This window comes from Eupeodes corollae, chromosome 1, assembly GCF_945859685.1.
Source record: "Eupeodes corollae chromosome 1, idEupCoro1.1, whole genome shotgun sequence".
In the NCBI taxonomy this organism is placed as follows: Eukaryota; Metazoa; Arthropoda; class Insecta; order Diptera; family Syrphidae; genus Eupeodes; species Eupeodes corollae.
This window is the reverse complement of record NC_079147.1, coordinates 297,828,213-297,856,037: the sequence shown is the minus strand read 5'-3', so window position 1 is coordinate 297,856,037 and position 27,825 is coordinate 297,828,213. Positions and strand designations below refer to the sequence as shown.

At 39.9% G+C, this 27,825-nt stretch overlaps 3 protein-coding genes across 3 annotated transcripts; 1 reads left to right on the top strand and 2 right to left on the bottom strand.

Moving 5' to 3' along the window:
- Positions 1 to 297: 297 nt before the first annotated feature.
- Positions 298 to 27,606, bottom strand: LOC129941209 (tuberin). The gene is made up of 18 exons (XM_056049781.1): positions 27,394 to 27,606; positions 27,197 to 27,327; positions 26,976 to 27,134; positions 26,829 to 26,921; positions 19,054 to 19,190; positions 18,811 to 18,985; positions 5,671 to 5,880; positions 5,463 to 5,613; positions 4,678 to 5,399; positions 4,377 to 4,611; positions 3,841 to 4,275; positions 3,581 to 3,780; positions 3,301 to 3,527; positions 1,194 to 3,249; positions 994 to 1,134; positions 751 to 921; positions 587 to 682; positions 298 to 521 (listed from the first exon to the last, which is right to left on the bottom strand). The coding sequence occupies exons 1-18, from the start codon at positions 27,467 to 27,469 to the stop codon at positions 459 to 461; spliced, it is 5,478 nt and encodes a 1,825-aa protein (XP_055905756.1). The 5' UTR covers positions 27,470 to 27,606; the 3' UTR covers positions 298 to 458.
- LOC129941211 (ketohexokinase-like) lies at positions 6,209 to 7,527 on the bottom strand. The gene has a single exon (XM_056049783.1). The coding sequence runs from the start codon at positions 7,177 to 7,179 to the stop codon at positions 6,220 to 6,222; it is 960 nt and encodes a 319-aa protein (XP_055905758.1). The 5' UTR covers positions 7,180 to 7,527; the 3' UTR covers positions 6,209 to 6,219.
- Positions 17,172 to 19,029, top strand: LOC129941210 (serine-aspartate repeat-containing protein I-like). Its single transcript, XM_056049782.1, has 2 exons — positions 17,172 to 17,311; positions 17,375 to 19,029. Exons 1-2 carry the CDS (start codon positions 17,243 to 17,245, stop codon positions 18,782 to 18,784), a joined length of 1,479 nt encoding a protein of 492 aa, XP_055905757.1. The 5' UTR covers positions 17,172 to 17,242; the 3' UTR covers positions 18,785 to 19,029.
- Positions 27,607 to 27,825: the final 219 nt, after the last annotated feature.

Here is a 27,825-nt window from a genome sequence, read left to right as displayed (position 1 = left end):
TGACGACAACGTTGGCCTCATCACTTTAAAATAAAAATTAGACAAACATTGGGCAGGTCTGATTGGCCAGCTGCCAAAAATTTGACTTTCAATCAAGGCAACTTTATTGGAAAGTTGACTGGAAAGTTAACCAAAAAAAATCTTCCTAACTGTCAAGTCTATAAATAAACAAAATAAATTAGGTGGCGTTACCATCAGTCTGAACTTAAATTTGTGTCTTTAGATCCAAGGGTTTTCAAAAATGACCAAAATACTTTAGAAAATAAAACATTTTTATTATAATTTGTAAATATGAAGTAACTTTATTTTAATTTTTATTTTTTCGAATATCTCTAAAACAAAGGCATGCAAGAATCTTATTTAATAATTAATTTATAAAATTAAAACACTGAAGCAATCAAAACAAAAAGAAATAAGCACATCTTATGTGTTGAAACTTGTTTGTTAAGCTATTTATCTCACCACCAAGACGAGTGTTCGTCCTTGCCTGCGTCACGTTTTTGCTTAGTTTCATTCAAAAGCTATACAACACAAAAAAAAATAAAATTTTTGAAAAGATTGAATATCATCAAAACCAAAAACAAACCTTTGTGCGAAGATTTTTAATCTTCCTAAGTCGTTCAAGCCAATTCGATGCGTATGGATTTTTAGTCTTCATACTTTGGTAAACATGTGAAGCCAGCTATGTACAAGAACATATAATTTCAAAATGAGTCTAATTTAAATATGAAACAACAAAGACGAACTTACATTAGCATGCAGGGCGAGTTGACGAGCTAGCAATGGCGCACTTCGATCGGAAACAATTTTAGGTTCTGGATGGCAAACAAACTTGGCAATCTCATGGCGAGCCTTGACAAACACTCGATTCATATTAAGTTCCAGAGGTTGCACCACAACGCAGGCATAATTAAATTGGCCCTTTATTTTCAAATTCCAGCATCACATTAAGTGCACGTAGTTTTGTAGAAAAATAAAACAAGAAAAACTTACCTTAATGGTATTTAAATTGTATTCCTCTCCACTCTCATTGTAGACAATGCTGACGTAATCGTTACCAATGTGTTTCTTTTTCTCATTGCAATTGGGATCGTTTTCATGATTTGGCATCAAAGTGGCTACATGGAATGTTATCTAACCAAATGAAACATAAGTTTTTATAATTTTTAAAAATTTCTTCCCAAAAACTTTACTTGAACGACATCATCCTTCCAGATGTATGTGAAATTTCCATCTGAACCGTTTGTGTCCATGTTGACGAAGAGATTATTCTCTTTGGCGTCCTTGAGACTGACCAGCGTTCCTATGCTCCTTAAGAATTCGACATACCTCACACTGCCGTAGCGATTCCTGAGAATGCCCACTTCGTTGTTGCACTGGCCGGGGCCAACATACAGAACGCCGAATTTGTGCGTTTCGAAAGGTGGAATTAGATCGAGCAACGTTATGGTGGCCATATTGTCCGAACCAACTTTGAGAGGCGGATCGGAGGACTGCAGTTGGCCGTTATGGAAAAGCTGGAGGAAAACAAAACTTGGACTGATGCCGAGTTTGGAGTTCATTGAAGCCTTAGCGGCGGCACCGAAAGAGGGAAGCGCCAACGGAGTTCGACTCTTTCCGTTGACTTCACGGACAACAGAAATAGTCTTGGAACGTCCTCGAATCATGTCCATATTATTGTTGCCATAATCACCCAAGCCGCCACCTGCTCCTCCTCCCACGTTTGACGAGAACGAAGCCACTTTGATGGCTGCATTCTTGGCCAGTAGTCTCGGAGACAGTGGTGCTGCAGACTGTTTCGCAGATGTGTTCAGTTTTTGTAGATCGAGGGGAATCTTGAGGTTGGTCGCTGAAGCTGAACCAGTAACTGGGTTCGTGGACATTTGATTGGTTACATCGTCGGCAGAGTGTTGTTTCGGTGGAAGGCTGGGCTCTTTACCTCCCAAACCACTGCTTTCCGGTTTCTTTTTCGCTGGATCGTCTTTTTCGTCTTTCAGGGAATCAGCTTGACTGGGAGGAGTTGACCCTGCGATCTCTTCGGGAATCGCCTCACAGCTTACTCGGATGTCCTTCGAGTATCCACCTCCAACGACGACTTTCTTTTTAGAGGCCTCTTCTTGATCCAGCTGATTGCCGGCCATTTGTCCAGAAATATTAAAGTCTTTTCCTGTAGGTTTCCTCAAGCTCGAGCTCATCTCAGGACTGGAGTTTACCCTTCGGACTGGGTTTCGTGCCCTACTGCGGCCGTCTTCAAATGCGGCTCCTTCTTCATCAGCCTCTCCGTCGCTCAGACTTCCCGACGGATCCTTTCCGCGCTTGGAAGACTTCGGTATGTCAATGGGACCACTTGCGGCGGAAACCGCTGACGTAACCTCTTCCTGCCGCTGCAAAGCACGAACCCTTGCAACAGCCAGCTTGGCAGCGTCCAAACGACGTGGACGCTCTTGGTCATAAGGCTCACGTGGAGAAAGTGTTGGAATCGGAGGCGCTGGTGACAGCAATTTAGCCTCCTCCACAAAATCTGGCCCAAAGACTCCGCCGTGCATTGTCGGTAGGAAGAGTGAAGTCAAATCGCTTAAAGGCAAATCAGTTCCAAGGCAGTCATTGGCTATCGGATTTTGAATGTGCATTATCCAGGAGATGTTGCCTGTTGGACGGCGGATATAGATTTCCGCCCATCCAGTGCAAGATCGGGCGCAAGTCGGCTGCTGAGAAGACATCGTGCCGCTACTTGCGTGGCTCAGTTGATTTAGGGAATTCCCAAGGACCGACGAGGATTCTATGCGATTTTCAGGTTCAGGATTAGATCCCCGTCTGGAGAGCGCCTCAAGGGATGCAGAAGAACTATTTGAAGTCTGTCGATGAGTCTGGTGCTGTGACGAAGAGGATGTCGACGTCGAAGTCAAATCCGTAGAAGTACCCGATTCAGTTCCACTACTGTATTGCAAGCTTGCCTTGGTATACCGACGATTCGGTGGCTGGACATCATTGGATGTCTCCACTGCTGGCCCGGTTGTGGTGAGAATTTCCGGCGAAACGGGGCCTCCAACAAAGGAACTCGGCGTGCCTGTGACCTCGCTCTTCGCGTAGGGTGAATTACTCTTGTTCATCAGCAATGAACAGCGATCACACAGTCCATTGGCTTTTGGCGCAGAGGGACACCCGTTGGTTGTGATCGTTACGAGATTGTGTCCCACTAGCCAGGTCTGGGAAGGTCCATCCTTAAGCATGCATTCAATCGCTGGTAATCTAAGAGTATTCAATATGCAAAGGCAGTCCTTATTTAGAGTTTCTACTTACCTCTTCGGAAGCGTGGAGCACGGGGAGAATGTGTGCCTTGCCAAAAAGTCTATAACCGTCTCGGCTAATTCAGCTTGAATGCTCTTCAAGTTGTCACTCATATCGAAGGCACTGTCACGATTGCGGCTCACACGCTCAGTCAAGCTCGTGCTGCGTTGACGACTCGAGGAATCCTCATTTCGGATGGTATGGTCCTTTACCGGGACATTGGCATCCGTTTGAAGACCCTAACCAAACGATTTCGTTACTAATGAAAATCACCTCGGAAATGACCTCTTACCGAAATAATGTACATTACAAAGTTCTTCCGCATGTTCATCTTGCACTTGAGCAACCACCCTGTCATGACATGATGCGCCAGTGAAACTGTGTAATGGTCATACGGATGGGGCTTGGTGTAACTGAGCGAAACCGCAAACACGTACATGTAGTGTCGGGGCACAAAGTTGGCAAACAAGTCGTTCGGCAGACGACTTAGGACTATTTGGTTATAACACAATATTAATTAAAGAGAAAATTAGAATCAGGATCTAGCTTAACTTGAAAGAAATTCCAGAACCGGAATGGCCACACTAGCTGTGCGAGACATCTTGCTTATTTCGAGGAGCACTTCGGCCAATTGACGCGAGAGCGTTTCGGGCATTTCGAGGATCATAATCGAAAGAGTGTTGATGCAAATGTGAGCATTAGCATTCGAACGGATCACCACTTTGACGGCTTCAATCATGCGAAGCTTCAAATCCGACGATAGATACTGGTGGTAGATGACTAAACTGGCAATCGCTGGTAGAATCAATGCATTGCATTCGTCCAGAGATGGCTTTGCTGTGTGAAAACTTCGTGGAGGAGATTTGGGATCGGGCAGGACGTTGCAAAGAGCCAAGCCCAGTGCTTCCATGTCATTGCCCAAGATAAGGGCTTTGTTCTGTAGGATTTGAGGCAATTCTTTGACAACCAACTGGAAAATGCTGTAATCTATTTTTTTGGAAGAAGAAAAACAAGAAAAAGAACAAACCGACACAGAAGAAGAAGGAAGTTAAAATCATTCAAAGTGGTCGTTTTTTATTTTCACTCGCCTTTGTCTTCAGCAATACATTTCACGATGATCTTGCAGGCCCTACGAATCGAGAATTTAGTGCAATTCACAGTCGAATGTTCTTGCCCAGCCTGAATTGAATGTCCGCTAACTGCATGTTGGAGATTGGACTCAATCCCCAGGTATGGGCTAAATCGAATTGTTCCACACTCATGATCAGGATAGCCTATGTAATAGGAAGCATTCGCCCGTGCCTTCAACATCCAAGAGAAGATCTAAAAACGGTTTTTAGAATAGTCTTACTGGCTTTTCTTTTCTAATATAATCGTTCCTGTACTTACTTTGCTCCTCACCAAGCTAACATGCTCAAAAACCTTAGGCTTTTGATAGTGCTGCTCGAGGTGACCCATAAGAATGTTGAACACCTTTATGGCATGACTCGATGGCTGATGATAAAGCTTCACAACGAAAATCCTAATCAACCCCTCGACCACTGTCGAAACATCTTGGATTTCCCCCTCCGACTTGCAGGTGCTCTCATCCAAAGCATACTGTTCGAATGGTCGATTCAGGACCTTTTCCATGATATCAATGAGCTCGGCACATCTCTTCGTTTCACAATCCGTGGCAAACTGAACCAGAGCTTTACAAACAACAACTCTTATCATTAGATCCGGTTCACTAGCAATATTCCCAAATTGAGGAATCACCACACGCTGAAGAATCTCCTCCTCGTAGCTAGCTCGACTGGCGTCCATGATTTGCATCAACGAATGAATTGTTTTCACTCGAATATTTGTATTCGGAATGCGATAGAATCGACAAACAAAGTCATTTAATAGAGTCAACCATTCCGGCTTCGTCGCAGAGATCTTTTTCGATCGGTAGTCAATTAGATTGAGTACTGAGCTTTCGGGTCGGCTCTCGGAAACACGTTCAATAAGGTCGTAAATGAGATCTTTGTTGGCTTGCAGTTTGTCAGCATGCATCAGTTCTTCGATGGCATCGATGGTTTCGTGGAAATTCTCTTGCAACGTGAAGTCTTTGCGAAGACCTTCTTTTTCTAATCACAAAAAGAAAACATTCAACAACAAAGTTCAAAAAAATGAAGAAGAGGAGAGCTTACCATAATAAACTATATTATCTGCAATTGCTGATAAAATCTCACAGATTATATCCCAAATCCTCTCAGGAAGGTCTTCACCGTATTTGGTAACGACTTTTCGAATACTCAAGATCACTTCATAGGTCACGATTAGTTTTTTACTTTCAAGAGCCTGTTCGAGTTTTGAATTAGTTTTCGAAATTTTAAAAGCCGAGAATCTATAACTTACATGTAAAAAGCTCATCAAGACTGATGATGTTGTCGAGAAGATGGGAGAGAAGACAAAAGCATGAGTCGATCCAAAAATACCCATGTTAATGTGGAAGACTGCTCCACGTAGCAAATTGGGGTCATTGTAGTAGGTTTTGTCATTCAGAATGTTGAACATGATCAGCAACGACGAGTAGCCCAGATTTGTTCCGAGCAGTTTTTTCATATTCTAAAACAAAAAGAAAGAAGTGACAAAAGTTATTAATTGTTTGTATTAGATTTTCAAGTCCTTAACCACTTACTATTCAAAATCAAGGTTGGTTGGGTTTCTTACTTTCAGAAAGCTTAAAATTCGAACGCCTAGAACTAAGGGTCTTGACAATGTCAGACGAGCAGCTTCAATAATTTCAGTTGTAGCAAACCTAAACAATCTTATAAGACCTAGAGACCTTCATATGGATCAAATAGTTGAGGAGTTTGAAGGTCATACAACCCACAACATGTATGGCCAGAGGAAAGAAAATGTCCAAAGTAAATAAAAGCCAACAAATTCGAAATAATTTTTAAACTAATTTATTTTCAACATTTTTTCAGGCTCAATTTCTCGTATAGCATCATAACCACAATGTCCTAACTTGAAGCCAGCCACCCGATTGCCTAGCTCCACGGCTTTTTCCAAACTAAGTTTCATTCGGTCCAAACCATAAATGACAGCTGCACAGTAGGTATCTCCAGCTCCCAAAGCATCGACTATTTTCCCAGCCGGCGGACAGGGTTCAATGTGATGTAAATCACCGGCTTCGTTCAAGCAAAATGATCCCTTCGAACCCCAAGTACAGATTATGCCCTCTTTTGGATTCGGACACATCTTTTGTACACCATCTAAAGCTTCTTGGCCACTTTGCCAGCCCATGAACAAGGCCAGTTCTTTACCCAGAAACACATAATCACTCTGTCCAACCAAATCGAAGAGTTCTCCCTTCAACTTTTCAAGCTCAACCGAGATTTTAATGCTTTGCCCCTGCGTCCTGCGATTGGAGTCATGAATCTTTTGCATCATTTGTAGCGTCTCTTCTGGATTTCGACCTTCAAAATGAATCCAACTGTAAGCAGCCAAATCGACTCGATCAAAATGCTCGAATTTCAGAATCGGAAAATTCGAATTGGAATGAATAATTGTTCGGGAGTCAGATTCTTGACTCAGGACCACCGACGAGAAGGGTGGATCTTGTGGGGTGATTGGACAATTCTCAATTCGAATTCCACGCTTTCGACAGTCGTCGTTGAGAAATCCAAAGGCTTGAGATTCACTCAGCATTCCGAGGAATTCACAATCGGCATTGAGATTTCGGAGAACAGTGCAGTTGTTCGAGGCATTGCCACCGCGTTGCCAGTAACCTTTGAGACACCTACGATCGGTGTCTTCTTCGGGAAATTTACTACAAACATGAACAATATCAAGTACGCACATTCCAACGCAAAGAATGCGACTTGAATTATTATTTTCATTAATCTCGTTCTTGTCCATTGTTGTCGTCAGAGTTACGAGTTATGAGAACTTGTGATAAGATTTTTTCGCAGCGGTCATCTATCAAAAATTAGACTTAATTGCGATAATATCAGAAAAATGTTAACTAATTAAATCTTTGCACTCACAAAAATATCTATAATGAAGATATTTTTGTTAATTCAAACCGAACCCAGAACACTGAGCCCCGACCAAGTGTTCAATTAAAGAACAAACTACTGTCAAGTCAAGCAAAGCAGAGTTGTTGGATTCGGAAACCGAGACGGAGACGGAGGCGACAACGACACACGGGTGAAGCAATGTGATGTGATGTGATAGTCGATAGAGCAGAGGTGATACTGGGACTGGAGGCGGTGGGGAATTAATTAGTTGTTGGATCGGCATCGCTAATCTAATCAGTAGTTTTATTATTTTGCTTTCAAACTTTATTCGTTTCTGTTTTGTCTAACGCTTCGTATGTTGTTTATTAATTTATTAAATGGCTTTTTCACTTTCTGCTAGATACAGGGTGTTGAAAAAGTTGTTTTATTTGTTTGTTTTTGTAATAATTTTGGTATCCCGCTTAACAAACTCATGATGTTAAAAGATTCTGTTGTTTTGCAATGACGTTTGGAATAGTATAAGTTGTTTATTTAAGTTTAGAATTTACTAGCAAGATCGGGAGGCATTACTTGGTGCTTTATGAAAAGTTTTAGCGAAGCCTGATTGAGTCCAATTGAGCTTAAGTATAGGTATGCTACTTATATGAATCTAAATTACTTATTTGTTCATTTATTTATTTGTTTGTTTAATCTACGAGCTACGGGCTCAACAGATGCAAAAAAGAATAAATACAAAAAATAAATAATTTACAATTCTTGATTAATTTCTTAAAAATAGATGAAACAAATCAATTTTGAATTTGTTTCTAGGCCATGCTATGTCAATATGACTAATTACTTCGTTGAACACCCTACGTTAGGTTAGGTTAGGTTGGAGTGGCTGTCCAGATGTCATTGACGCACGTAGACCTCTAGGGTCCATTGTGATACTAATAATGAGGTTACTCATGGGAGAGTAATGAATTTAAACAAACCATTTTGTACTTTTAATAAAGTTAGAGAGACGTTTCGTGTCAATCGTTGCCAGTTCACTGGTTTTATCGAAGAAGGGATTACCGAGAAAGTTCTTCCTTCTAATGGAGAGTGCTGGACATGTAAATAGAAGGTGTTGGACCGTTTCCTCTTCCTCCTCGTCCATGCAGCTTCTACAGAAGTCATTTGTATAGACGCCTAGCCTCAGAGCATGTCTTCCTATGAGGCAGTGTCCCGTTATTACTCCAATTGTAGAGCTTATACTTTGTGTGCTCAGGAATATCAAGCCTTTTGACCATTTTAAGTCAATACTTGGCCATATTTGCTTGGTTGCTAGGCAAGTGGTACTTTGTGACCATCTAGCATTTGTTGTTGTTTCTAGAGCATATTGCTTGAGAAGATATTTGCATGTAGCAAGTGGTGTTCCTGTGTTGTTTTTGTCTAACATTATGCAGAAGTGTTCCGTTTTTGGCGAGCTCATTGGCTTTGCAATTTCCCGGAATGTCTCTGTGGCCCGGCACCCAAATGTGGTGAATGTTAAACTGTTCCGTCATCTCATTCAGAGATGATCGACAATCGTGGACTGTTTGAGAGTTTGTGGAGACAGACGCTAGAGATTTAAGAGCGGCTTGGCTGTCTGAGAAGATTCGTATATCCTTACAAGATATAACGTTTTCTTTGAGCCAGGATAGCGCTTCTTTAATCGCTATTACTTCTGCCTGGAATACACTACATTGATTTGGATGTCTATAGGATAGACTGATATTCAGTTGCTCTGAAAAAGATACCACTTCCAACTCCTTGATCGGTCTTTGAACTGTCAGTATAGAAGTGTACCGCATCGTCTTCCAGGGGTCTCTCTTATGGAAGCTTTTACCGAATACCATTTTTGGGGTGGTATAGTCGAAGCGATCTGGGATAGATCTGAAATTGTCTACAATAGTAGTATGTCCCGTATTGTTACTGGTCCATTGAGAGGTGGCTCTAAGCCTTACACATGAGTTGGCAGCCAACTTTTTGGAGAAGATTACAAGTGGTGTTAGGTTTAAAAGCACTTCCAGAGCTGCGGTTGGTGTTGAGCGAAGTGCTCCTGTGCTGCACATACCTGCTGACCGCTGGACTTTGATGAGCTTATTTAGATTTACCATCTTGTCTAGTGCGGTCCACCATACGACGCTCCATAAATGAGTATCGGCCTGATAACGGAAGTGTATAGCTAGTAGGTTATTTTTGGGGAGAAGCCCCATTTTGATCCTATGGCCTTTTTACAAGTAAAAAGCGCTACAGTAGCCTTTTTGACTCTTTCATCAATATTTGCCTTCCAATTTAGTTTTTTGTCTAAAATGAGGCCCAAATATTTAGCTTGGTCGGAAAAGCTTAATGATATTCTTCTAATCTTGGGTGGGCTAATCTGAGGAATTTTATATCTTCTCGAAAAGAGTATTAATTCTGTTTTATGTGGGTTGACGTCCAATCCACATTGCTTAGTCCATTTAGTAAGCCTATTTAGGGCATTCTGTAGGAGTTCCGAGAGAACTTGGGGATGCTTCCCAGATACGGATATCGCAACATCGTCAGCATAGGCAATCAACTTGAAACCCTCTGCTTCCAATGCTGTAAGTAGGTCGTTAACTACCATGTTCCATAAAAGAGGCGAAAGGACTCCACCGTGTGGAGTGCCTCGATTTACCGATCTGGTGGTAGTAAAACTTCTCATGTTAGAAATTATTGTCCTGCTTTTGAGCATGAGACTTATAAGATCTATGAGTGGTTTCTCTAATTTCAGCTTATCCATTGCTGTTGTGATCGCCTGGTAACTGACGTTTGAACACCCTAATTGACCTTGAAACTGGTTCATTCATTCCAAAATTTGTCCTATGCTTAGGTTGAAAAAGAAGCTATTTTTCTCTCAATGGTTTAATCGGGGCATAAATACAAATTAACGATAGAAGGTTAGGACACTTTATATGGTAACATAAAATATTTCGCACAAATATTATATCATGAATAGTTCTTCGAGATTTGAGAGATTTCAGACCCAGAAGATTAAGTCGAGCTTGAGAACTTGGACAAAAACTCCAGCGCATTTTACAAAACACATATTTTTCGAAACGATTCTGAACTTTTTCAATTCTATCCTAAAATGTTTGTTGGAAAGAATTCCATATGACATCAGCATACTCAAGTTATGATCTAACTAATGAGATATATACAGATGTAAGCGTACAGGGATCCGAAAAGTCAGTTCAGTTTCTTTTAATGAAACCAATCATAGAGTTCGCTTTAGCGCCAATAGCAGCCATGTAAACTTGGAATCAAAGGAGACACCCAAATCCTTTACTGTAGCAGTTCTCTGAAGAGAGATACTATCAAGAGAATACCCAAACTCATAAGTTTAAAGTTTCCTAGAGACAGAGATAGCGAAGTATTTCTTGACATTAAGTTTAAGACAGATAACCAAACAAGAGTTTGATAAATGATAGAGGTCTATTTACAGAATAAAGCAATCATAAATGGAAATCACTTTTAAAAATAATTTAAGATCATCAGCATATCTGTTTTTGCAAATATCATCGATAAAGATTATAAACAAAAGTGGGCCAAGATGACTGCCCTGGGGAACTCCTGAGGTACATTTAATAGATCTCGAGGTTTGATTGTCAAGTTTTACTTTTTGTACCCTATCAGTTAAAAAAAATGAGATCCATTGAAGGAGATTAGAGTGAATCCCAAAGTTATGAAGCTTACGAAGCAGTATGTTGCGGCATACAGAATCAAATGCCTTACTAAAATCCGTGACTTTCTATACAATTAATAACGAAAGAGGAAAAACATGCGAGATTAGTGACAGTTGATCTTCGCGATATAAAATCATGCTAGGCATCACTTACATGTTCTTTTACGAAAAAATCCATTTAGGTCTTTACTAAACTTTCGAGCAATTTAAGAATTGTGGACAGCTTACAAATGCCTCTGTAATTTTCAACATTATTTTTCGAACCACACTTATAAATTGGGATCAGAAAAGAAGATTTTCATTCGTTCAAAAATATTTCGGACGATAAAGATAAGTTGAATATAGTTTGCAATGGAAAGCATATAGAATTAGAACATTTTTTTTTAAGAAAAGAGCAGGAATGTCATCGGCACCATGAATGTGATTGGGTTTAAGATTCTGAAGACCATTTAATACTTCAGATAATTCTAAATGATTCAAGATTCAAGAATCTAATTCTAAATGTATTCAGCCAATATCTACTTTAGTGGTAATATCTGTTAATAAAATAACAAAACAAAATGAGTATACGCCAAAGAAACCACTATTATCGTTAACTCTTTTGGAAAATAAAATAAATTAGTTGGCACAATAATGAATCAGGACAATTCTTAACGATTCTTATGTGTGAGCCATGTCAAGGATATAGGGGACCTAAATCCGAATCCGAACGGATAATTTGAGAATTTGTCAATTTCTCGCGAGAGGCAGTACCCGTGAAAAAAACTTTAGGTGGCACAGACAGGGATTAAACATAAGACCTCTGGCATGACAGTCCAACGCACTAACCATCACGCTACGTAAAAATTCCGACAAAGCTAAATTTTGGTGGGGAGCTTCAGTCAAACGTATTAAACACTTACTAAAACAATGAACTGTATACGTCAATTGATTATTATTAAGGGGGCAGTTATAGCTATCAGTAAAATCCATCAGCAAAAATTGAAACAAGAGGAATTTGAAATGTTTTACTGAAGACCGCGAGAGAGAAGGCGAGAGAGAAGAAAAATTTGGGATTTGCACACTTAGCGATTCAAGATATGTCTGCACATTGCAATGAGTGGAATATAATGAAACAGGTGAAGTATTCTACATTCGTGTGATGCGACTAAAGAAAGAAAATATTTATTTTAAGATTACGGTGTTTCCCAGATAGTACTAATTTTTAACTTGGATTTCTAATTAAATAAAACGCACGAATATCCAAATAGTCTGTTTCAAAACATTGGCTTTAATATGCGATTTATAAATATAGCCGCAAAATAAAATTGTCTTAAACAAATTTAATGTCATTTGATTTCTCAAAAAAAAACCTCAATTCTTTCGATTTTTAACTTCTCATAGGAAGTTATTGTAATGGGTCCGATTTGTCAAATTAAAAATTTTGACATTTCTCGACGTTTCAAGGTCCCTAGAGTCGAAGTAAAAGATTTTTAGAAAGATATCTGTGCCTGCGTATGTACGAACGTTTGTACGTCCGTACGTCAGCACGTTCGCGACGTTTTTTTCGTTGTCCATAGCTCTAACTTCGAAACTTCTCAAAGTACTTCCTTGTTTTGGCTTGGACCGGGATGTCGGTAGTCGTAGTTTGGCAACAATGAGTTAGTGGTTCGTGAATCATCCGTTGTCGGAGGTGGTGTCGTGCAGGCTGTATCTCCCGATTGTGCCACCAAAAATGTCTTCTCTTCCTAGCTTGGCGTTAAAATCTCCTAAGACAATTTTAATGTCATAGCCAGGGCAAAGCTCATATGTCTTGTCCAAGAGCTCGAAGAATATGTCTTTGGTGTCTTCAAATTTCTCCTCTGTTGGGGCATGTGTTCTACTCTGAACGTCGAACTTGTCAAGTTGTAGAAGCTGAGTAAGGTCAATGATTCTTTCGTTATCCTTCTACCTTCCCAAAATCATCATCCATTCCCACATAAACAAGGCATACCAGCCTACGTTTATGTCACCAACTCCCATCCTACCTCCCACGTTTGTAATGGCGAAAAAGTTAGCAGCGGCCCTATCTCCTATACTCCTTCCCACTCTAGGTAACCTAGCTGAATTGCTGTTACCGAATCCCAACCTTTTCCTTACACATCAGAATGATGAATTAACATCAACTGACTCCTCACCCTTTCTTTTCCTCCCAAACCACCTCTCATATTTTTTGGGCTGGATCTAAGGTGTTAAACAACCCGTGCCGATGATCAGCCTGGCTGGGGCCCAATTCAAAAATGGCCCAGTCTCTAACGGAGTATCCGGATACCTGGCGACCTCCGGATCAACTAGCCTTATCTGTACATGCGAATCTCTGAGCAGATGGACCTTTTTTCTTCGCGTTTCGTGGGACCAAAATGAACAAAACTAACAACAAAAACAAAAATAAAAACACGATTGAGACCGGTATCTCTTCAGGACCGGGCGGCTGCTTGGCGTCAAAGCCTGCTGCCGTATCTTTTGCGGCCAACACAGAGAAGGGAGTAGTGGCTAACCATGGACCCTCCTCTACTGTTGGTAGCAACGAGAATAAAAATGTAACGATACCTAATTTCCACCTCTATCTATCAACTCCTACTCTCACCTCCCCGGGGTGAGCATCGGGTGCCTAGTACCTCAACTGGAGATTGAGTTTCAACCCCAGTGGAAAGTTGTTGGGGGCAGCAAACGAGAGAGGGGAGGAGAGGTGTTTCCACTAAGGCACCTCTCCATATCCAGACGGCAGCGGACGAAATCTCGAGATGGAATCAACGGTGGCGTCTACAGTTCCAGTAAGGTTGAACTACTTAGTGAACACCTTATAGGGCTTCTTCGACATATTCGGAGCCCAGGCTTGTAAGGAGCGGTTTATCCGGCTCCCCTTCCTTGAAGTTATACTAAGGATCTGGCCCTCCAGGTTGGGGGTTGTGCCGTCGGGGTGACTTCCTGGCCACGTTAAAAATACCTTAAGTTTCGAAGCACCAACAAGCCTCGGATACGGACGGATTCACTGTTGACAACCCACGCAAACGAAATAAGGACAACGAACTTCGGATATGTACGTGGAATGTTAGGTCCCTTAACAGACCACGTGCAGCCGAACAATTAGCGGAAGCCCTAAACATCCAAGAAGTGCGATGGGATGGACCGGGCAAACGCAAACTAATAGACTGCGATATCTACTACGGCGACTGCTACCGAGAACAAAGACAGCGTCTATTTGGGTGTGGATTTGTTGTTGGAACGAGGCTCAGGCAAAAAGTCTTGAGTTTCAACAGTGTGAGCGAGCGCATCACGACAATCCGCATCAAGGCTAAATTCGCCAACATAAGCCTATATGCGCGCATGCCCCAACAGAGGAGAAAGATGAAGACACCAAAGACATATTCTTCGAGCTCTTGAACAAGACATATGAGCAGTTCACTTTCTATGACACTAAAATTGTCTTAGAAGATTTTAATGAAAAGAAGACATCTTTGGTGGCATAATCGGGAGATACAGCTTGTACGACACTACCTCCGACAACGGATTCAGGCTGGTCGATTTCGCTCAATCAACCGTCAACCAGATTGACCACATTGCGATCGACGCACGACACTTCTCCAGTATCCAGGATATACGAACATTCCGAGAGGCCAACATTGACTCGGACCACTACCTCGTTGTAGCCAAGGTACGGCTACGGATATCCCGATCCAAGCCAAAACAAGGAGGTACTGTGAGAAGATTCGACATAAGACGGCTACAATCGCAAGAGACTGTCATGCCCTTTTCCGATCGAGTCTCTAATAACCTCTTAAGGAGTCCTATGCTTCCTGCATTAAGCATTGAAAACCAGTGGCAACATTGCCTTGCAGCCATCAGAAATGCCGCCTCTGAAGTGTAGGTTTCACACGGCCACCACAGCAAAACCCCTGGTTTGACGTCGAATGCCGGCAAGCGCACGCAGCGAAACAAGAGACATACAAAACGGCGCTGCACAAAAGGACTAGAGCTGCTCGCGAGCTCTACGAGCAGAAGAGGAGAGAGGAACACCGGCTTCTTAGATGGAAAAAAAAAGAGCATGAGAAGCGCGCAATCGAGGAGATAGAAGGATGTCACAACAGGAATGAGGTTCGTAAATTTTATCAAAAGGTAAAAAAAACCTCCCGAGGGTACCAGCCACGAACCGAAGCCTGTAAAGACGATCAGGGGAACATCGTAGTAGAACCGCAGTCGATGCTGAGAATAATGGAAAGATCACTTCTCCAAATTATATAACGGTGATGACGAACCGAATTCAGCTGTAAGGGAGATAGAACCACTCAACCTCGGCGACGCAGATCAACAATTCCGCCTTCCCGACCTTGACGAAGTGAAGATAGCTATATCTAAACTTATTTCAAACAAAGCTGCTGGAGCTGACGGCATCACTGCCGAACTATTTAAAGCAGCAGGCGATGACTTGGTACGGATGATGCACCAACTCATCTGCAAAATATGGTCGGAAGAAAGCATGCCCGATGAGTGGAATCTCAGCATAGTGTGCCCGATACATAAAAAAGGAGACCCTCTAAACTGCGCCAACTACAGAGGCATCAGTCTCCTTAACATTGCGTATAAGATCCTCTCTGCCGTATTATGTGAACGTCTGAAGCCATTCGTCAACAACCTGATTGGTCCTTATCAGTGTGGCTTCAGACCAGGAAAGTCCACTATCGACCAAATATTCACACTACCGATGCATTTGATGACAAAAAAGGTTTTAGACAATGCGATGCACTGTCATGCGACTTCTTCAACATCGTTCTGGAAAGAATTGTGCAAAACTTAACCGTCAACACTAGAGGCACAATCTTCCAAAGGTCCATCCAATTACTCGGATACGCAGATGATATTGACATAATTGGAAGATCAAAGCGTGATGTCAGTGGAGCGTTTTTGAGCATTGCGACGGAAGCGAAGAAGATGGGTTTAGTGGTCAATGAGGGCAAGACCAAGTATATGCTGTCATCAAAAAAGGACACTGAACGACGACGTCTTGGACAAAACGTCACCATGGACAGCTATAACTTTGAGATAGTTAAGGACTTTGCCTACCTAGACACCGCTATGAATGCAGACAACGACACCAGCGCTGAAATCAAACGAAGAATAACTCTTGCAAATCGCTGCTTCTTTGGACTTAGAAGGCAATTGAGAAGTAAAGTCCTCTCTCGAGCATGTAAAATCACCATCTATAAGACACTCATCATCCCGGTTCTCATTTATGGCGCTGAGGCCTGGACCCTGTCAAAGAAAGATGAGAGCGTCTTAGGATGCTTCGAGAGAAAAATTCTTTGGGTGATTTTTGGTCCCGTACGCATAGATGGAGAATGGAGAAGATATAACGACGAGCTGTACGGGCCGTACAGCGAAACTGACGTAGTTAGCAGAATTAAAGTCCAACGGCTTAGATGGCTAGGACATGTAGAGCGGGTGGACATCAACGCTCCAGCCCGGAAGGTCTTCGAATCCAATCCCGAGGGACGGCGCAGTAGAGGAAGACCGCGACTCAGGTGGCGCACCCAGGTGGGAGAGGACCTCAACCAACTTGGCATGCGAAACTGGAGACCGAGCTGTCAAAATTTTATGAAATAATATAAATATTTAAATTGAAAATAGGAATTAAAGATTTTAAAACCATCTCGAATAGTGAAACCACGGATTCCATTTCTCAAGGCATGAATGGTTGATTTCACCGAATATAAATAAGACTTATATTTAACCAATCTCTAAAAGACCAAACAGGAAAAGCACACAACACCACTACTACCGATCGATGGAAGATAATTCATGTAATCTTTTATGGTCTATTTTGGAGTGATTTGGTAATGAAGAGTTTTATAACCAAATAAAAAGAACCTTTTATTTCTAGGAACTGTTTTTTTTTTTTTGGAATAAAATGAAATATATTTAGATATCAAAAAGCTTTATCTCCATTCATTCATCTTCCACATACAAAAAAGTAAAGAACAACAAAATAAAAAAGAAATGATTAAGGCTAGATTACTTTTTGCTTAATTAAATTTATATATATAAAAAAAAGAAAAGATAATTTTTGTCAATTATTATCAAAATAAATTAAACTCATCGGCTTATTTCTTGTTGTGTCGATAAGAGTTCGATAAAATTGGAATTTGAAATAAAAAAGACATACTTAACTTAGAAACTATTTTTTTGTTAAGCTTTCAGTAAAGAAAAGACAATCGAACGAACGTTAACATATTTAAAAATGAATGCTTCCAATCTTGCTGTGTGCTTCTTTTTTGTCATTGGATTAACAACTATCAATGGATTTAATGTATACCTAAATTAATTAACAAACAAAATAATTATAATATTTATTAATTAATTTTCTTTCTAGCTCTGGTTACCAAATTGGTTTTCGAGTGTGATAAAAAATGAAAGCAGCGCCTGTTCAGATCCCCAGGGCGTATATTTGCCAATTGAAAATAGTTGCAATTCGTATAATCTATGCATTGATGGGGAACTAAGACGTTTTAGTTGTCCCAAAGGAATGTATTTGGATGATAAGGCGGGCTACTGCAAAAAAGATACACAAAATAAATGTGATACATCAACAACAACTACAACAGAAATTATTGAAACAACAACTGAAAATTCAAAAATTTGCTCATCATTAGAATTAGATGGACATTTTCTGCCGGGAAATGAATGTTATTCATTTTATTTCTGTACTCAAGGTAACGGTATTGAATTAGAATGTCCAAGTGGGCAGAGATTTTCGAAAGAATTGGAATATTGTGTTGCTGATACTGAGGGCGTATGTCGTGAATCAACTTCAACAACCGAAAAAATAACTGAAACTACTCCAAAGATTAGTTCAACAGAGGAACAACAAACTACAGAAGAATCAGTTACAACTGAGAAACCAATAACTACTGTGAAGCCAACAACTACTAAGGAGCCAACAACTACTGAGGAACCGATATCTTCTACGGAAGAACAAACAAGTGAAGTGCCAACCTCAGAAGAACCATCAACTACAGAGGAGGAACCAACAACTACAGAAGAACCAATACCTTCCGAGAAACCATCAACTTCTGAGGAACCATCGACTTCTGAGGAACCGTCAACTACTGAGGAGGAACCAACGACTACAGAAGAACCAATAGTTTCTGAGGAACCATCAACTTCCGAGGAACCACCAGCTTCTGAAGAACCATCAACTACAGAGGTGGAACCAATAACTACAGAGGAGCCAATAGCTTCAGAGGGACCACAAACTTCCGAGGAACCATCCTTTTCCGAGGAACCTTCAACTACAGAAGACCAATCATCAGCTACAGATGAAGAATCATCAACTACTGAGGAACTGCCAGCTTCAGAGGAACCATCAACAACAGAAGATCCATCAACTTCAGAAGAACCTCAAACAACAGAGGACCAATCAGAAATTACAACCGATAGTTCATTTACAGAAGAACCAGAAACAGAAGTAACCACTGACGAGACATCAACTGAAGATTCTTCAAATTTGACCGAAGAACCATCAATTCCTACCGAAGAATCCGACTCCCCATCATCAGAAGAACCAACAACTGTCAATCCAGTAGAAGAAACGACAACCAAAAAAAGTGACAACGTCTGTGAAGGTGTAACTATTGGAGCTGTCCCACACGAAGATTGCGACAAGTACTACTTCTGTAATCAAGAAATTCCAACAGTTCAAGTTTGTCCCGAAGGAGATTACTTCGACAAGGAAGCCGGTTCATGCGTCAAAGATGTAAATGGTGTTTGCTTGAAAAATTAAACATATCCCATGCACACAATACATACCTTCCATGATGTTTGACAATAAGGAATATGATTAACAGTCCGACACAAAGTCATCACACATAGCGCCAATGTTTCGTTAGGAAATATTGTATAACATAGAACAAGTTCGAGAATATTTAAACATTGTAGTCCAATAGCATCATCCGAAACGGTACAGCTTAGCTGGCATGCATTTCTGTAAAGAAAATTTTAAAATAAACATAAACAAACAAAAATGAGTGCCTTGATTTTTAGGAGACTTACTGTACAATTCCGACAACAATTTCATTATCTAGATGCGCTGCATTGAATTTAATTAAATTTACCAGCATATCAAGATATTGGCAGAGCAGAAGTCCATTGGCGATTTGGGGTAGCCATTGGAGCATGAATTTTCCAATCTGTAATTAGAAGAAACATTTCACGGTTAAAGTTAAGATTTTATCTTCCATTTGTTTTAGGAACGGGGCTATTTATGAGGAAGCTATTTAAGACTCTTTTTGGTGGCGGTGTTTTCTTGAAGAACCAATTAATTATTCGGAATGATTAATATCATGCTTAGCAATCAGTAGATAAGGGGCATTATTGTCTTTGGCTTTTGTTTTAAAATTTGTATCTATAATTCATAATTATTTTTAATTGATTAGCGGAACCTTGGCTAAGGCTTGATGTACATAGCTATTTCTAGTGAAGAACTCACTGATCAATCTAATGAATTAAATTGTTCACTCAGGTAAGATTAGCCACTTAGTTAAATGATTAGAAACTTATCCGACGGAGCACAGTGACCCGTTTATGAAAAACTGCTTGCAATATTCATTTTTCGAGAGTTCACTGGATTCACAAATATTTGAAGATCCAATAATCGAAAAAATTATTCAATTTGGGTTTTTGATGTGCCTTATAGAGCAGGCCGAAGTTGAAGATTTTTTATGATGATAATTATTGTTTTTAGCTTTGAATGTAAAAACTGGAAAAAGGGTTTCGAAAAGCTTTTCGTTTTTGTTTTCATAATATGCATTGCTATTATTAAGATCGATAGTTAAAAAAATGTATTGTTTAATTTAATGTTTTTGGAAACATTACTTTTTGCAGGTATTTACTCTTAGGTATAAAAAGAGATGAAACATTAGACTAAGACAATCATTTAGAATTTAAGCGAGCGTTTGGGCAGTTGCTTTTATTTTTCATTTATTTCATTTATTCCGAATGAGGATTTCTTTGAACTTTTTGTCAATGCTAGTCTTGTAATGAGTTTATATCTGCCATGGAAAGTAAATACTAACTACCAGATGCATATGCAATCAAAAAATAAAATGAATTGGGTCGCGCAACAGTCCGTTTGAGAACTAAGGCCTAGAACTCACAACTCTCAACCATTCTTGTGTGCGAGGGATGGAAGGGATCTACAGATTTAAGCCGAATCCGAACGGCAAGTATGAGAAAGCACTTTTCATGCCAAGAATTACTCTTGGAGAATTTGTCAAACCCAAGACATCTCGCATAACAGTCCAACGCACTAACCATCATGCCACGGGTACTACAAATGCAATCAAACAGATATCAAAACAATTTTATTACAACCTTGATAAAAAATGGATAGCAGCCAAAAGATCGATAAATAACTTCAAAAAGAATGCAGTATGGCTTTCTTTATCTCTGCATATCAATACCGGACAAACAGAAGAAACGGGTGATATCCCAAATAAATCAAGAGGAAGAGGAAGATGAATCATACAGCAATGCGGCTAATAGATAGCAAAACGGAGGATCAAATAATTGCACTCCCAAGGAGTCTAACGTTACGAAGTAAGTGGGGCTGCGATGGATCATCTGGACGAAGTGCCTACAAACAAAAAATAAATACAACAGATGGGTAAACAAACGCATACATGTTCATGGCATCAGTTGTCCCACTTCGACTCAATAGTACATATGATGAACATTGGAGGAACCCATTATGTTCCGATACGTTAAAGAGACTAGTGACATCATAAATAGCACAGTCACTAATATTAAAAGTCAAATAGCAGATATTCAACCAACAATATATAAACTTAATGAAGAATCAACTATTACTGTGAATTACGAGTAACTTTAAACTATGATAGACGGAAGCCTAATATGTGCGCGTGCCCCAAGAGAGGAGAAAGATGAAGACACCAAAGACATATTCTTCGAGCTCTTGCACAAGACATATGAGCAGTGCTCTCGCTATGACATTAAAATTGTCTTAGGAGATTTGAATGCCAAGCCAGGAAGAGAAGACATCTTTGGTGGGATAATCGGGAGATAGAGCCTGCACGACACCACCTCCGACAACGGATTCAGGCTGGTCGATTTCGCTGCGGGGCGAGACGTTCTGGTAGCTAGTACGCAGTTCACGCATCTTAATATCCACAAGGGGACATGTAAATCTCCTGATCAATCAACCGTCAACCAGATTGACCACATTGCGATCGATGAACGACACTTCTCCAGTATACAGGATATCCGAAAATTCCGAGAGGCCAACATTGACTCGGACCATTACCTCGTTGTAGCCAAGGTACGTCTACGGATATCCCGATCCAAGCCAAAACAAGGAAGTACTGTGAGAAGATTCAACGTTAGACGGCTACAATCGCAAGAGACTGCCATGTCCTTTTCCGATCGAGTCTCTAATAACCTCCTAAGGAGTCCTATGCTTCCTGCATTAAGCATTGAAAACCAGTGGCAACATTGCCTTGCAGCCATCAGAGATGCCGCCTCTGAAGTGCTAGGTTTCGCACGGCCACCACAGCGAAACTCCTGGTTTGACGACGAATGCCGGCAAGCTCACGCAGCGAATCAACAGCATACAAAACGTCACTACACAAAAGGACTAGAGCTGCTCGCGAGCTCTATGAACAGAAGAGGAGAGAGGAACACCGGCTTCTTAGATGGAAAAAAAGAGAGATGAGAAGCGCGCGATCGAGGAGATAGAGGTATGTCACAACAGGAATAAGGTTCGTAAATTTTACCAAAAGGTAAAAAAAACCTCCCGAGGGTACCAGCCACGAACCGAAGCCTGTAAAGACGATCAAGGGAACATCGTAGTAGAACCACAGTCGATGCTGAGAATATGGAAAGATCACTTCTCCAAATTATATAACGGCGACGACGAACCGAATTCTGCTGTAAGGGAGATAGAACCACTCAACCTCGGCGACACAGATCAACAATTCCGCCTACCCGACCTTGACGAAGTGAAGATAGCTATGTCTAAACTTAAGTCAAACAAAGCTGCTGGAGCTGACGGCATCGCTGCCGAACTATTCAAAGCAGCAGGCGATAACTTGGTACGGAGCATGCACCAACTCATCTGCAAAATATGGTCGGAAGAAAGCATGCCCGATGAGTGGAATCTCAGAATAGTGTGCCCGATACATAAGAAAGGAGACCCTCTAAACTGCGCCAACTACAGAGGCATCAGTCTCCTTAACATTGCGTATAAGATTCTCTCTGCCGTATTATGTGAACGTCTGAAGCCATTCGTCAACAACCTGATTGGTCCTTATCAGTGTGGCTTCAGACCAGGAAAGTCCACTGTCGACCAAATATTCACACTACGGCAGATCTTGGAAAAACCTAGGAGCTTCAAATCAATACCCACCATCTTTATCGATTTTAAAGCCGCGTATGACAGCATCTATAGGGAAGAGCTCTACCGAGCAATGTCTAGTTTTGGCATCCCTGTCAAACTTATCCGTTTGTGCAGAATGACGATGGAGAATGCACGCTGCTCTATCAAGGTCGGAAAAGAATTTGCCGATGCATTTGATGTCAAAAAAGGTTTTAGACAAGGCACTGTCATGCGACTTCTTCAACAACGTTCTGGAAAGAATTGTGCAAAACTTAACCGTCAACACTAGAGACACAATCTTCAAAGGTCCATCCAATTACTCGGATACGCAGATGATATTGACATAATTGGAAGATAAAATCGTAATGTTAGTGCAGCGTTTTTGAGCATTGCGACGGAAGCGAAGAAGGTGGGTTTATTGGTCAATGAGGGCATGACCAAGTATATGCTGTCATCAAAAAAGGACACTGAACAACGACGTCTTGGACAAAACGTCACCATGGACAGCTATAACTTTGAGGTAGTTAAGGACTTTGTCTACCTAGGCACCAGCGCTGAAATCAAACGAAGAATAACTCTTGCAAATCGCTGCTTCTTTGAACTTAGAAGGCAATTGAAAAGTAAAGTCCTCTCTCGAGCATGTAAAATCACCATCTATAAGACACTCATCATTCCGGTTCTCATCTATGGCGCTGAGGCCTGGACCCTGTCAAAGAAAGATGAGAGCGTCTTAGGATGCTTCGAGAGAAAAATTCTTCGGGTGATTTTTTGGTCCCGTACGCATACGAGTAGATGGAGAATGGAGGAGAAGATATAATTACGAACTGTACGGGCTGTACAGCGACACTGACCTAGTTTGCAGAATTAAAGTCCAACGGCTTAGATGGCTAGGTCATGTAGAGCGGATGGACATCAACGCTCCAGCCCGGAAGGTCTTCGAATCCAATCCCGAGGGACGGCGCAGTAGAGGAAGAGCGCGACTCAGGTGGCGCACCCAGGTGGGAGAGGACCTCAACCAACTTGGCGTGCGAAACTGGAGACAGCTAGCTAGGTACCGAGCTGACTGGAGACTGTTGGTTGAGGCCCAGGTCCACCCCGGACTGTAGCGCCACCTTAAGTAAGTAAGTAAGACGGAAGTGTATTAAACGAATTATAGGAAACAAAGTCTACGCGGTCATGTCCGATATGCAAAAGGACACAAAAGAACTTCAATAAAGATGAATCAATTGAGGACGAACATAATTACGAATATGGAATCTCTCCACTGCACGCTAGAAGCAGATGCATACTCTTCAACAAGAAGGAGAAGGTACTGATGAATCGATTAGGACCAAGGAGGCGGAAAAAAGAAGAAAACAAGAGATCCAAAGGAGCGATGAACTTGCCCTTGATGTGGATAAACCAAAGCAAGGGTTTGGAAGCACTGCAAGAGGATTTTTTGAACAGTCAGATGCCACTGCTCGAATAACTGAAGTCAATGGAGAAGTTATAATGAGTATGCAGTAAAATTTGGGCAGTACACTAAGAAAATGGCAGAGCTTTTAAAACAAAAGTATCCTAAAAAAACTACTCACACCCACTCTACACAAAATATTGGTTCATAGTCAAAATATCATTGAACATCAAACACTTCTTCATGGAGAACTGTCAGAAGAAGCCCAGGAATGCAACAATAAAGACTACAAGAAATATCGATATCAGAGATTCGGTAGAAAGTGGACCTATTTAACATGCTTGCAACCTGTTTAGATCCACTTATTTCTTTTTTAAGGCATGTGAGAAGCCAAAAAGATCTGAAAGAATGATTCTCTCCAGAAATGATGAGTTTATTACACATTTCCCTGGACTTAGATGATAGTTTTCAAGAAATTTAGTGTTTATTTATTTTTATTTCTCTTTACACTGTTTGACTTTTGATAAACCAGAAAAATACATTACGTATTCTTGAATACTGAAAATTAAAAAAAAAACGCCTTAAAATTAAAAAAAAAATACTTTTTTTTAAACTTTTTCACTCGAATTGGTCCTTTTTCTTTTTGCTTTACTGTTTCAATTCACTTAGATTACTTAAAAACCTTTGTTTAAACTTCTTATTTTAAAACAAAGGTCTGAAACACCCTTTTAAAAGTCACAATTTTTATAGCCTTGGAAGTTTAATTCAAGATACAAAAAAATTTAAGCAATACCTTTATTCGTTTAGGAAATATGATTTTTGCAACCAAATAAACATAAACATAAAAGGAAAGACACATTTAGAAATGTTCGGATGACGTAAATAAGCCAGGATAGACTTCGGCTTCACCCAACATGTTTCTCTAGCCAAATCAGTTTCTAACTTGTCGCTTCCAGTTTCACACTGCAAGTTTTCCGAACTCGTTTTTCACTTTTGTGTGCCATCTATTGAGGGGTCCTTCCGCTGTATTTTCAATTCATTGATTAGGTCAATATCGTTGTAAAGTGTACAGACCCTCATTGTATCTTTTTTTCCATGTTCCTTAGATATATACAGGACCGAAAATTACTCAAAAAATCGTTCTTTAACAGCACCTAACCAACTTCTCATCCGATGATCAATGGTCTTATACCATATCTCCGTGCTTCTTTGAGAGGGCCTAATCACTGCAAAAGTCTTTGAACTACTTCGAAATTATATAGAAGTCGTGGGGCTGAAAATTAGTTCTGGAAAAACCAAAAATGATCAGCCTCGGATCCCAACCATCGCCTCAATAGTGATTTCAATACCTTGGAAGGGTCTTCTCCATCGAAGGCGAAATCGAACAAGACTCCATCTGTCGCATCGACAAAGCAAAAGCGACGCACGTTCGTTATGCTGTCGATAATTTGGAGGAATAACTCTATTAGCTTAAGAACAAAGCTACGTTTCCCTGTTTTCCACAAATGTCGAACCTATGCTTCTTTATGGGTGCAGCACCTGGAAGGTTTCTTCAGTCATTACAAGAAAGCTGCAAACCTTTGTGAATAGATGCCAACATCCTAAAAATTTCCTGCCAAACCGAATATCCAATGAGGTCCTTCATAGGACAGGTCAGGAACCTAAAGACTCTATTATACGAAGGCGTAAGTGGCATTGAATTGGACATTGGAATCCGTCCCCACAAGAAGGAAAAAGAGCTGGACGACCGAGAAGCACATGGCACAGTACCGTCGAGGAGGAATCAGCGTCACTAGGAAGAGTTGGAGGGAGCTGGAACACATTTCCGGAAACCGAACACCATGGCGCGTAGGCGTATTAGAAGCCCTATTCCCCTTAAGGGGTTCCCAACGGTTTTAACAGCTTGAGGAAGTATGTTAATATCCATATTAATATTCATATTAATATTCATATTCATATTCATATTCATATTCATATTCATATTCATACTCATATTCATATTCATATTCATATTCATATTCATATTCATATTCATATTCATATTCATATTTATATTTATATTCATATTCATATTCATATTCATATTCATATTCATATTCATATTCATATTCATATTCATATTCATATTCATATTCATATTCATATTCATATTCATATTCATATTCATATTCATATTCATATTCATATTCATATTCATATTCATATTCATATTCATATTCATATTCATATTCATATTCATATTCATATTCATATTCATATTCATATTCATATTCATATTCATATTCATATTCATATTCATATTCATATTCATATTCATATTCATATTCATATTCATATTCATATTCATATTCATATTCATATTCATATTCATATTCATATTCATATTCATATTCATATTCATATTCATATTCATATTCATATTCATATTCATATTCATATTCATATTCATATTCATATTCATATTCATATTCATATTCATATTCATATTCATATTCATATTCATATTCATATTCATATTCATATTCATATTCATATTCATATTCATATTCATATTCATATTCATATTCATATTCATATTCATATTCATATTCATATTCATATTCATATTCATATTCATATTCATATTTTAATTCACAAGGCAAGAGTATGGTCGAGTGGGACAGATGTAAAACCCTCCAACTGTGAATGTCAAGATCTTTTAGTGATCAAACAACTTAACGAGCGCGAAAGAAGATTTGTCTTCTTAAATCGTTTACGGTCACAAGTACAGGAGGAGTCATGTCACTCTCTTGCAGCACCCAATTAACAGAAAACTGTGGTCCAAACAAATTGACTTTAAGATCCAGCTTAGAAAAGGAATGTCATTGAAAACGAGATTATGAATCGACGATGAAGTGGTGTGAAATGGGTTGTATCTTGGATCTTGAAACTGAGGCTAAATAAGGACTTGGATGAGGGGATAGAGTTAAAACTAGGAATAGTATGTCTGTTACGGAAGCGGTGACATTATTGTAGATTTCAGACAACCCAATTGTTCCTTACCTTTTCCTCAAAATGAGTGATGTCCTTTCCGTTTTCAGTCAAAGCGATTAGCAACTCAAGACGATGTTTTAGATCCTCGGGAACTTCGTGGTTCTGTAAAGAATTTTCACATTAAGTTTAAAAGATAACAATTCACTTTGAACTTACTTGAATAACCAAGAAGAAGTGCTCTCGCATCAGTGTCAATTTTCGATATTGAGTTTGAATAAGAATTTTGTAGAAAGTCAAAGTTGTCTGACGATGTTCGGTGGATTTGTTATCGACAATCAGATCCTTGGTTAGATCCCAGAGTTTTGTTACAGATGACTGAAAATAAAGCACAATTGTAGGAACAAGAACCACTTTCAAATTTTAGCACCTTTTCATACCTCATCTAAATTCTCCGATCGTAAATCTTCGCCCAGCTCCTTGAGGGTCTTGCATCTTTGGGCTACAGGTGTTTCTGGACGTAGCTCCGATTCCAGAGCTGGTCTTAAGTCACGTTCTTCTTTTGCATTTCCTTTCAAATAAGAAAACTCATGAATTTCTGATGAAACGCAAACCTTTGTTAGAAACTGAATCTTACCACCGGTACTTCGGCCAACCGAACGAAAAAATTGACGGACTTTATTAAGTCGATTGTCTTTGTCTTTTGAACTCATATTAATTGTCTGTTTATTGTAATTTTGTCTTTAAATTATTTTAATTGCTAAATTGGGAAAAATTCAATAATTCTTTTCTAGTTAATAACAAAAAGACGTTCTTTTTCTTTACTTCTCTTTTTTATTTTATATTTTTACTGTAATCTGTCAAAATTGGTTTTTAGCTTTGACAGCTGTTCGGGGGAAATTTAACATATGTTTGAAATTTCCCTAAGTTTAGTAAGGACATTTTTAAATTTCATGAATGACAGAACACAATAAGCGCGGCAGAGCTGTGGAAGTTGAGCGGAACATTGTAAGTCATATTTAATAACGCAGTATAGAGGTGTGATGGTTATTTTGAACGACTGTCTTGG

Excerpts from the sequence above, each read along its gene's own strand:
- LOC129941211 (XM_056049783.1), bottom strand. The coding sequence starts at position 7,179 with ATGGACAAGAACGAGATTAATGAAAATAATAATTCAAGTCGCATTCTT.
- LOC129941210 (XM_056049782.1), top strand. The coding sequence starts at position 17,243 with ATGAATGCTTCCAATCTTGCTGTGTGCTTCTTTTTTGTCATTGGATTA. Across the intron at positions 17,312-17,374 it reads CAACTATCAATGGATTTAAT|CTCTGGTTACCAAATTGGTT; the intron begins GTATACCTAAAT and ends TTTTCTTTCTAG.
- LOC129941209 (XM_056049781.1), bottom strand. The coding sequence starts at position 27,469 with ATGAGTTCAAAAGACAAAGACAATCGACTTAATAAAGTCCGTCAATTT. Across the intron at positions 4,612-4,677 it reads TTAGCTTGGTGAGGAGCAAA|ATCTTCTCTTGGATGTTGAA; the intron begins GTAAGTACAGGA and ends AACCGTTTTTAG. Across the intron at positions 922-993 it reads ACAATTTAAATACCATTAAG|GGCCAATTTAATTATGCCTG; the intron begins GTAAGTTTTTCT and ends TTGAAAATAAAG.